This window comes from Prinia subflava, chromosome 4 (assembly GCF_021018805.1).
Source record: "Prinia subflava isolate CZ2003 ecotype Zambia chromosome 4, Cam_Psub_1.2, whole genome shotgun sequence".
NCBI classification, from domain to species: domain Eukaryota; kingdom Metazoa; phylum Chordata; class Aves; order Passeriformes; family Cisticolidae; genus Prinia; species Prinia subflava.
The window spans coordinates 66,714,756-66,726,365 of NC_086250.1; the positions used below are offsets into that span (position 1 = coordinate 66,714,756).

The 11,610-nt window shown below is 42.9% G+C and overlaps 1 protein-coding gene across 1 annotated transcript; it reads left to right on the forward strand.

Annotated features, from left to right (window-relative positions):
* Nucleotides 1–65: 65 nt before the first annotated feature.
* DCLRE1C (DNA cross-link repair 1C) lies at nucleotides 66–11,574 on the forward strand. Its single transcript, XM_063397004.1, has 14 exons — nucleotides 66–221; nucleotides 386–437; nucleotides 1,743–1,827; nucleotides 2,856–2,915; nucleotides 3,584–3,639; nucleotides 3,718–3,819; nucleotides 4,069–4,141; nucleotides 4,306–4,446; nucleotides 4,975–5,076; nucleotides 5,686–5,822; nucleotides 5,986–6,040; nucleotides 7,644–7,732; nucleotides 8,526–8,626; nucleotides 9,098–11,574. Exons 1-14 carry the CDS (start codon nucleotides 113–115, stop codon nucleotides 10,054–10,056), a joined length of 2,121 nt encoding a protein of 706 aa, XP_063253074.1. The 5' UTR covers nucleotides 66–112; the 3' UTR covers nucleotides 10,057–11,574.
* The last annotated feature ends 36 nt before the right edge of the window (nucleotides 11,575–11,610 follow it).

Below are 11,610 nucleotides of genomic sequence, written 5' to 3' on the forward strand. Positions count from 1 at the left end.
GCCGGCCGCGGCCCCTTTAAAAGGCCGTGCCCGCCGCTGATAGGCCGGCGCGGGGCGGGGCCGCCTCGGGATTGGCTGGGGGCGGGGCGGGCGGAAGCGCGCGCCGCCCGCCATGAGCCGGTTCGGGGGCCGCACGCGCGAGTACCCGGCCGTGTCCATCGACCGCTTCGACCGCGACAACCTGCGCGCGCGCGCCTTCTTCCTGTCGCACTGCCACAAGGGTGAGGGCCCGCCAGGCTCCCCCGTGTGTCCCTCCCGTGTGTGTCCCTCCCCTGTGTGTCCCTCCCCCTCCCCGTGTGTCCCTCCCCTCCCCCGTGTGCCCCACCCCCCGTGCGCCGTCCCCGCCCCGTGTGTCCCCCGGCTGACCCCGGGCTTCTCTCCCCAGATCACATGAAGGGGCTGCGGGCGACCGCCCTGAAGAGGAGGCTGGAGGGCAGGTACGGGCTGGCGGCGGGGCGGCCTCAGGGGAGGAGCTGCCAGGGGTCATAAGTCCCAGGCTGGGAATGGGACAGGGACACCTCCCACTAGACCAGGTTACTCCAAGATCCCGTCCTGCCTGGCTGCGAACTCTTCCAGGGATGGGGCACCCACAACTTCTCTGGACAATTTGTTCCAGTGCCTCACCACTGGAGAGGGGTGGAATCCCCTGCCTATATATATTTATATATTTTTTATATAAATATATAAATAAATAAATACTGACTTTCTGGACTGCTAATGCACACTGCTGGCTCAAGTCCAGCCTCTCATCCACCAGTACCCCAAAATCTTCTGCAGGGCTGCTGTTAACCCTTTTATCTATCCGTCTGTTTTGATAGCAGGGGTTGCCCAGACTCAGGTACACTTGGCCTTGTTGAACTCCATGACATTCATGAGCTTGATGAGGCTCTCTCTCATTCTCTGGAGGTGTTGGTACACACAGACAGTGCTGTGTCTGTTCAGTGAAGGGGCCAGCTGTACTCTCTGAAGTGTATAAGCAGTTTGAGGGAGAGTTATCCCCCTCTGGCCAGTATCTGTGAGACTTTTCTGGGGTGCTGTGTCCAGCCCAGGCTCTCCTGGATGATAAATTGATCGGTGTTTTGGTCAGCATCACCATACTGGTCTGGGACCAGGACCATGTGCTATGTGAGGAGAGGCTGAGAGAGCTGGAGTAGGAGTAGGAGACAATCATGTAGCACTCTTTGCAGGTAGGGGTAGAGAAGATGAAGCCAGACTTTTCATGGAAGTGCATAAAGAAAGGGCAAGGAACACCTTTTTCACCATAAGGATGATCAAATGTGGCAGTGGGCCCAGGGAGGTTGTGGACCAGTTCCTAGGCTCTCTTTGATTTATTAGAGTAAATATTGCATCTCCTCTGATGTAAGCAGAGAATCTCTTTGCTCATCAGGTCTCTGTGCATAAGCTCAAGTTTCATAAGGAGTATTCTGTGTTCTGCTGTGTGCTTACTGTCCCAAACGCCTGTTCCAGGAGTGTGTGCAAGGGTATAAAAGAAGCATAACTAGGTACCACACACTGCATTTGTGTCTGCACAAAACCCTGCAGGCAGGGGCACACAGGAGAAGGTTTGGATTTGCTGTGCTGAAGAGAAGCCTGCAGGCCTCCAGATCTGCAGATCTCCTCACATGAGAGGTTTCTGAGTGCAGGGTTTTGATGTACTGGGTGCCAGGTGCTGATGTGTTGTTAGATTGTTCCTCATGTCTACTTTAAAAAAAAGTTATCTGTGTTTTTTTGTCTCCTCACAGCTTGAAAGTTAAACTTTACTGCTCACCAGTAACTAAGGAATTGTTGTTGACTAACTGGAAATACAAGTTTTGGGAGAATCATATTGTGAGTTTGTGTTTATTTTGAAAATAGCACTTTCCAACAGTGATTGTCAGAAAGAAGCAGCTCTCTGCTCCTCAGGAGTGTCTAAATATTGGTGTTGATACAGTGTTTCAGGGCTTAAGAACTTCCAACAACGTGCCTTTCCTGCTGCTTGCTATTCTCTCCCCCACAATTTTTTTTTTCTCTCAATTTCAGCTTTGCATGGCCTTCATCTTAACATTGATCATTTGTACATTTGAACTTGTATTAATTTCCTTACCTTGCTCATGTCTCTCTGCTTCTGTCCTTCATTTCTCTTTCACTTTATTTAAAGTCTCTTATTGCTTGGAGTGTATATAATTTAAAGTTATATGATTTTCCTTTTGCTTTTTGGAAAACAGACTATAAAATGAAGAAGTTTTAGTATAAAATCATTGAAAAAATTAATAAATTTACATTATTTCCAGTGTTTGGAGCCAGACTGCAAGGGATCAGTTTTATGTACAGGTGTGACTTGAAGATATGTCTTTCCCTTTGCAGATGCAGGCATTATGAAATTGAACATGAGGTTTTTTACAGAAATAAAAACAATTATCTCAGCACAAACACACAAATATGTGCTCCTGGTGATTTGTGGGCTCTGCTTCTGGTAATAGGGGGCAGTGGGAAGTGTTGCAGCACAGAACTGTCCTAGCAAAATCCACTGCTGTGGAACTCGAATGTTTTTGACTTTGCAGTCATCCAAAAATAAGACAAGTGATCCATCCAGAGGAACAAGAGCTGTTGCTGATAGAAGTCCAACATGCTCTAACTTTTTTAGGCATGCACACCTTGGTTGAGGTATCTCCACTTAATTTTTAGATAACTTTTAGGAAAATTTATTCCACTGGAAATGGAAATTTATGACTTACTATGGGAAAATGAGTTTAATTTTACAGGCTTAGCATTAGCCACAGTGAGTGCTAGAGATGTCTGCATAATGAATACCATGACATAAACATGAAAGAGAATGTTCAGTAAATCCTATAATGCAGTTAATCATTTTGTTACAGGTTGCATTGGAAGTTGAAACTCCAACTCAGATTTCTTTAGTAGATGAAACATCTGGTGAGGTAAGTTACAGGCAAAAAAGGTTCATATGTCAGTCATGGGCAGTAATGCTGTTTTACACAAGTACAGGAAACACAGCCACAGCATTGAAGTGCACAAGCTATTTTTAAAACACATGTGCCCTTCCTCTCCTCTAGTGACAGAAAAAGGGGTGATAGTTTTAAACTAAAAAAGGGTTGATTCAGACTAGATATAAGGAAGAAGCATTTTGCAACAACCACGGTGAAACACTGGAACAGGTTGCCCAGAGAGGTGGTGAATGCCCCATCTCTGGAAATATTCAAGGTCAGGAGGAGGCTCTGAGCAGTCTGGTCTAGTTGAAGATGTCCCTGCTTATTGCAGGGGAGTTGGACTGGATGAACTTTAAAGGTCCCTTCCAACACAAACTATTCTGTGATTCTGTACTTGCCCACCAGGAACCAAGGAAGTAGAACTGTCCTGTCCAACTTGCTTTATAAGCCCCATACAATACTTGGTCATCTCTTCTGCCATGACAGGATGGTGGTTGCTCTTTAGTGTTTGTTGCAGTGTGAAGAGACTCTCTGGTTTTAAAAGCAATGCTAAATGCTGCAGGAGGCTGTGGGGAGTAATACATTGCTCTGACTGTGCTGACAAAAGTACTGGGAGTATTTACTACAGTCTGAAAATAACACTAACTCCTCTCTTCCAGAAAGAAGATGTAGTGGTGACACTCCTGCCAGCTGGTCACTGTCCAGGTTCAGTCATGTATGTCCTTTCAATACTTTCAATGTGTCACCACCTGGCATTTAATGAGGAGTTTGACCCAAGTGTTGCTGTCTGCAGGTTTCTGTTTGAAGGCGAGAATGGCACTGTGTTGTACACAGGAGATTTCAGGCTTGCAAAAGGAGAAGCAGCCAGAATGGAGCTTTTGCATTCAGGGACCAGGTAAGCTATTTCTGGGATATAGAAAAAACAGAAGATCATATGGCATGGACAATTTGTCTAAGTATTCATTATTTTTTTCCTCATTTTTTATTCTGGATTAAATATAATTGAGTACTGCAGTTACAAGCTCCATTTGATGTATTCTTTGTAACCAAGGGGTAGAATTACCTCCTTTTGAAGAGAGAGGAAGTGGTGTATCTTAGCACTGTGATGCAATGTTTACTCTGATATCACATCTCTATCCTCCAGGGTAAAAGACATCCAGAGTGTGTATTTGGACACTACTTTTTGTGATCCCAAATTTTATCACATACCAAGCCGGGTAAGTCTAATAAATTGTGAGAAGAAAGGCCCTTAAAACCATTAATTAATTAACTACCCCTTTGTTAGGAAAGTCTTGCTAGGAAATGCCATTTTGCATTACTGAATCACAGCACTTTGGAAGCATCTTCCAAGATGATTGACAGCATTTTCTACACTTTTCAGGAGGAATGTTTAAATGGGATCCTGGAGTTAGTGCGAGGCTGGACCTCGCTGTCTCGTAATCATGTTGTGTGGCTGAACTGCAAAGCTGCTTATGGATATGAGTATTTATTCATAAACCTCAGCGAGGAACTCGGAATCAAGGTAACGTTTCTCTAATTGATGCTTTGGAACAGATCCTCATAATGATTGTGGCCAACACTGAGCTGCCAATGGCTGTTCAGAGGGCTGCTCTAGGTCACAGTTATGCCTGTTTCATTAACTTCCCTTAAAAAGTGCAGTTGTGCTCAAAATGAGCTAATGAGTTGACTTCAGTCTGGAACATCTGGACTTTCCAAAGGAAAGCTAATTCCCAGTTTTCAAGCTCAGTGTTTACCTCGCTCCCTTTTATTTTGTGAATGATGAAAGTCATTTGCATACAACATTAATAGTTAGCATATATATTCTGATTTTTCCCATGAGTATTCATCCTTCTTCAGTATAGGTGGTAAGTTCTACTTGTTCTAGATGTCCAAGTTTTGGCTGACACATCTCTGCTTGGACATCATTGGGAGTAATAATTTAAATGCCTGCCAGCATTTGGGAAGAGCAGAATCACATGTATATAGCTGCTCCAGCTGCAGTCTGGCAAACACATTGAACTAATAAAGAATAAATTCTGGCTTTCTCTAGGTGCACATGAACAAACTTGATATGTTCAGGAACATGCCAGAGATCCTGTGCCACGTTACCACAGACCAACACACGCAGATTCACGCCTGTCGACATCCTCGGGTGGGTTCTGCAAAGCCTCCCCTACCTTTGCTGTGAGAGTGTGGATATAGGGGTTGATATTTGGGGCCTGTTGGGTTAATGAAGACTGGTGAAATGGTGACTTAATGTAGAGGAGAGTGAAAACCTTAGTTGGTGGGTTGAAGTTGTTTTTGTTAGTTTTTTTTTTTTTTTTTAAGTGAGAATATATTCACTTATGCTAGAAGTAATTTAATTGTATTTGAAGCCTAACAATGGTGGTTTTAAGTGAAGTGAGAAAAGCAGCAGAGTAGATCAATCAGGTATTACCCATTTCAGTATCAAAAGCAGTTCAGGTGGTGCCTGCTGCAGCCATGCACTGTTTGGTTTTAGCATGTAGCCATCCATTTCTGGGATGTCTGTCAGGCTGGAGGCTCCAGCTTGGAGGAACACAGGTAGAACCTGAGATCCACACTGGGGCATTGGTCTCTCTGACTGATTTGCTTTGCTAGCTGCACTAAAGAACCAAGGTGTGACAGGGTCTTTCAAGAGAATTAGAAGTGAGAGAGGAACTTGGTTTGGCTAGATACTATGCTGCTTAATTTCTGGGTAAAAAAGGTCACTGTTGAACTGAATTTTATATCCACTGGACAGGATGAAGACTGCTTCCGAGGGAACAGACTGCCCTGTGGGATGACCTGCCTCAATGGAACTCCCCTGCACATAATCAGCATCAAACCCTCCACAATGTGGTTTGGGGAAAGGAAAAAGAAAACCAATGTAATAGTGAGGTGAGCATTTGAACCACACAGAAACCTGTTGTTTCAGGTTTGTATCTTGCCTGTTAGGTGTATAATTGTATCTCAGAATGGACTTCAAGAGCAGGTTATGCTGGTCTGTTGACCTCAGTTTAAGAGCAGTTACCTAATTTCTGTGTCTCTTCTGTTTTTCTAGGACTGGGGAGAGAATGTACAGAGCTTGTTTCTCTTTCCATTCTTCATACAGCGAGGTTTGTATACTTCTAGTACTTGAGTATACATTGATTAAAAAAATGTAAAAGAGTTTTGATTATTCTAGAGTGGATGACATGACTTGTCATAATAAGAAAAATGCTGTCAGTAATAAGATGTAAGGAGATAGGAAGTTCTGAATGCTGAAGACAGAGAAATTTGTTTTATTATAGCTGCAGAGGAACTTGTTAGGGCAGGATAACAAGCCTATTTCCTGTTCTCTGTTCTCAATGTATAGGTCACTTCTACAATTGTTTGACTGCCTTTCTATTTTTGATTATTGTGTAACTATGCAATGCTTAAAGCATGGAGTTTTAGTTTTCAATATGTTGTTTATCTATTGTTACTCAGATTTGGGTGCATTTGCCTTCTTTTCTTAGCCCACACATTTAAACCAAATTTTCTCACATCTTGACTGCTGCTCTTGCCCCTTTTTCTGTGTTAAAAGACTAAAAGGAAATTGGTCATGGCAGCATCCTCCCCACAATCACACATTTTCATTTAACATGATTCAATACAGCTCTAAAAACTCTACTTTCTCCTAAGGAACTGAAAGTGGATCAGTGCTAACAGTGATCTGTCACAAAGTCTTGCACTACAAAATGGAGGCAGGCAGGCAGGCAGTACTGTTTTTAAGATTGTGATTAAGTTTAAATTTGCTCTGCCATGTGGGATTTTAGATGGAGGTCCCAGTGTGGAATTTGCTGGCAGAATATGGGGGGTAGTGTAACTAACACTCCTACCTCCACATGCAAAAACAGATGGGTCCTTGTCTTGGTTTGAGACAATTGAAAGGAGAACACTCTGGAAGGAATTGTCTTCCTTTACAGGTTCAACTAATCCCTTTCCACCAATGAGGGAGGAACAAGAGTAGATAGAAGTGAAAAAGTAAGTTTCCTAACAAGTGCAACAACAACAGGCAAAAAATAACAGTAAATAACTGCTAGATACAAAATTACAGTTACATTATGGGCCACCCCAGGACACTCCTGCTGTCTGATAGCAGGGTGATAGTGTACAAATATCAGTGTAATCTGCAACCTGCAAGTGTTTCCAGTGCTCAGCGCTGAAAAAGCCTCAGCAGCAGTGCCCCAAACTGGACACAAGTCCTCAAGAAATTTACTGGAGATCATCTAAGAGACAACAGAGTAAGGCTTGGAAAAAACCATGTGTTTTGTCATAATGGGCTTTTACAGGGTACTTTAGGAATAGGAAAGGAATACCTGATTTGCATAACTGGAGACTTGAGCTCCAGTAAGAAAAATGCATGTTAGAAAAGATCAGCAGCAGTAAGGACAAGGAAGCACTGGATCACATTCCAGGTCTGCCCAACCTTTTCTTTCAGAGACACTGATGTCTGTGTAGTAATTGATAATTGCAGTGAGGTGTTAGGTGAGGCTGAGTTCTCAGCACCCTTTCAGGTCTGTTTCCTTGTTCCAGAGACACCCACTTTGACAGAGTCATGGGCTACATTGTCTTTACATAAAGATTACTGGATTACTGGTAGTACTTTTGGATGTGCTCGTATCAGTGCTGCCTTTAAGTGACATTCTTAACTGTTGTTGTAATTTGTTAAATTGCTTTTTCTTCTCTGGAATTCAGATCAAGGATTTCCTGAGCTATATCTGTCCTGTGAACGTGTATCCCAACGTACTGCCAGTGGGTGGGACAGAGGACAAAGTTATGGAAATGTAAGTGACAAGTGGCTGCTGGAGGGAGGGGATCCAAACTCTGTTCCTGTAAGGACAATTCCCCTCCTGAATCCCAGCCTCTGAGGAGGGCCAATGCCTTTTGCTTTATTTGTCTGTCAGACTTTTTTTCTACATTCATTCCCACAGACTTGGGTTTTCTGAAGCACACGTGTATGTTGAGCTGAGTCTCAGAGTTTGTATTCTGCTTCTATCTGTGTGTAGAGACTTTTCTGCGGGTAAACTCTGGGAGGAAGTTGAATACAGATTCATCTCGCTGTGTTCTGTGACCCATTTCTGTTTGTCATTGCTACTTCTCAGAAGTTTCTTTTAAACTTTTAAATAGTTTCTCTTGAACTCCTCCCCTGCACAGCATCAGAGGCCGGTTCTCCTGTGCTGCTGTAGATGCTGGCAGCACAAAGATTCTTGTTCTTTTTTCCTTTCCTCCTTAGTAAGAAAGGAGAGTTCCACTTAATAATCACTGAATAAAACTGTAGTCAGATTTTGAACCCTGTCAGCTTCTCTTCTGTAAGGAAGGAACTACAAGATAGTTTCTGAAAACTGTACATGTTTTAAGGTAAATATATTGAAAGGACAGATTTCTACCTTTCAGCTGCTGAAGCTCGCCAATGAATCAAGGACTTTGTCCTAGATATTGCTGCTTTTGCTCTAACATTTTCTGCCATGCCAGTGAAAGGCATGGAGCAGTGTACTTAAAACAAGCTAAAGGATTTACTTTTGTTCCTGAAAGCATCTGCTGAATTCTAAATATTAACTGGATTCTCATTCCCTTCAGATTAAAGCCATTATGCAGGTCATACAGAAGAATCATGGAACCCAGGTACAAGCCCTTAGGAACACTGAAGAGACCCCACAAGAGAGAATTATCTGATACAGGTAAAGGTTCTGCTGCTGCTACTGCACCTTAAATGCAAGTCTGGAGACTAAGGATAGGTGCCAAAAGCTTTGGTGTTCACGACAGTCTGTCTGTGTGTTCAAAGCAACAGAAATAGAAATTACATGAACTTAGGTATTAGGAGGGGGAGAGAGAGCACTAATTATGTAAAAACACACTTGTTTGCAGTCTTAAAATGTACTTAATGCTCAACAGCCCTGTAAGTTTTTGGATGGAGTTCCTTCCCTCAGTCCTAGACAAGCCCTGGGAAAGCTTGTTCTGTCTCTGTGAGGGACTGTGCTAACCAAGGCAAGGCAAACGCTGTCAATATCATCCTGCAAAATCTCCAGTTGGGTTAAAGAGCATTCTCCTCAATTTATACTAAATGAATTTTTATTTAAAACTTTGCTCTCAGTAAGATTTTAGCAGAGATGTGAACTTTTCTTCGTGATTTTTTGTTTGTTTCTTGCCAGATGAAGATGATCTCTTTGATTCAGAATTAATTTTTACAAGGCCTAAAATTCCAAAACAGCAGAGAGGAGAGAACAGGCCCTCCAGCACAGGACAGTCTGGAAATTCTAAAGAAAACATTAATGAGAGCACAGAAAGTTACAAAGGGACCACAACTTACACCTCCCTCAAGGTAGACTTCGTGGACTGTGAGGAATCAAATGATGATGATGATGAAGATGATGAAGAAGAATCTGAAAAAAATACAGTTCAATTTCTTCCTCATGAGCCAGATGCCACTTCCACAGCCAATTTCAATGGAGTAACTAGTGACCAGCAGGAGTCTAATGCCAGTGTCCCTTGCTGGGATGAATTTTTTACAGGTAACAAACTAGAGGAAAGCTCTGAAAATGAGGACAACATCCCATCCTCAGCAGATGCTGGTGGGTCCCAGTCACTCTTCAGCGATTCAGATGGAGTAAGTGACTCAACACACATCTCCTCCCAAAATTCTTCTCAGTCAACACACATATCAGAGCAGGGGAGCCAGGGCTGGGATAGCCAAATGGACACAGTGCTCATCACCTCCCAGGAGAGAAGCGCCCTGGACTGCAATGGTGGGAGCAGAGCAGTGGCTCCTGTGCTGCAGGAGAGCCCCAGGGACACTCAGCTGGACAGCAGCAGGGGGAAGCCACCAGGTCAGAACAGACCCTGTGCCCACGATGGTGCCTGTGGCTTGAAAAGCAAAGGCTGTGAGAAAGCTGCAGAAAGTGGCACTGCCCACGTTCAGGATGTGCTGGTGGAAATAAGTGACAGCTCCAGGACTCCTGATCTGGAGCTGAGGAGGGACTCCCAGAGCTCCTCTGACTTTGAAATTCCCTTGACCCCTGATGCTGAAGCACCTCAGCCAGATAAACTGCACTATTTATACAAGAAGCTCGCAGCAGGTGAAAGCATAATCAGTGAGAAAAAAGGCTCCTGAGAACAGGTATAACCAATTACCCTGTGGTAATACCCAGCATGTCCATTAATACCTGAATTCTTTTTCTCTTTCCTGTCTGCAGCTTTGCTGAGTCATGCTTTATTCAGAAATATCTTACTGTCAGAACTAGGAATTTGCAGCTTGTGTACCTTTATTGTTCCTTCCATGAAATACTGAAAAGGAAGTATTCAGAAAGTATTCCCAGGAGGGACAGTAAAAGCCTGCTACCTCCCAAGGTTCAATTCTCCAGGACTGTAAGAAGAAAAAATATGGACCAAACAAAACTAAGGGTAGGTCACTAAATGAAATTTAGTATTTATCATGAGCTCTAAGAGTTTGCCTTTTTAATGTGATCTCAGGTTTTAATAAAATAGCACACTTTTAACAGTGGGGAGGAACACCTAAGAATGACCATGCAAACAAAGCAGCTGTAATTTGGCTTTAATCACGATCACCATTGCTTATCATTATTATAACAATTTAAACTTTATTTAACTTCATTAATAGTTATTTTTAAAAATAACTGCAGAACAGATTAGAGAATTACTGAGGTTGTGAAGGGAGTTTAAATTTGTTTTAAATCAAATTGCTCATTTCAAAAAAGTCTCTCTTTACACTGAGCTTTAACTCCTGAGTTAGGTACTGCAGATTGCTGTCTATGCTTTACCTCCAGCTCACTGCAAACAACTTGTCATCACTTCCTCTGTGTTCTGGTTTGTTCTGAATTGTTCTTCAGAAAAACTTAAATCCTGTGGTTCCAAAGTTAGCAGCCCTGTCCTGCTGTGACAGGTAACTCAGCCACAGAAGGTAACTGTGAATACCACAGGCTCTTGTACTGTAAAACTTCACCTCCTCTGCAACATTCTGCAGACTTCACTGTTTTAAATCAAGACAATATATTCTCCATGCATGTGTGCCATCATAACTGCCAAAATTCTTAGCTTCTAACATAGAAATGTAATTCAGGTTTTTCCTAAACTGGAGTGCCTATGAAATATCCAAACCGCAGAAGTCATCTAAAAATCCCTGAGGTTTTCCATCCATGGTCTTAAGTCCCAAAGAATTAAATATACTTTAGCACAACATCTCTGCCCTCTGAGTGTGCCTTCAGTTGTTGTGCCATGTTTAGTGACATGTGAATGTTAAACCAACCAGCATTCTGCCACAGGGAACAGAGGCAGGAGGGACTAAGCATTGCCATAATCTATGTATGATTTTAAGGATATTCAGCATTCATGTGTTTCTCCACTGCTACGTTTCCTGCTGTTTGTGGGATTTGTTGGGGTTTTTTTAGCAAGCCTGAGTGAGTGGAACTGCTGTTGGAACTACCTCTGTGAATAAAGTCAGAAAACAGAACCTCTTCTCTTGGCTCACTTCATATCTGAAAACTATGCATGTAAGTTTAGGGCTGCCTTTAACAGGATGTTCAAATATACAAGAGCCCAGTCTGTTCAGGCAAGTGTAAATTTATACCAGTTCTCACCTAAACTGAAAACACATCATTTCCTCGTGGTCCCTCTGCTGCAGTCCTTACAGTCCTAGAAAATTTGGGTA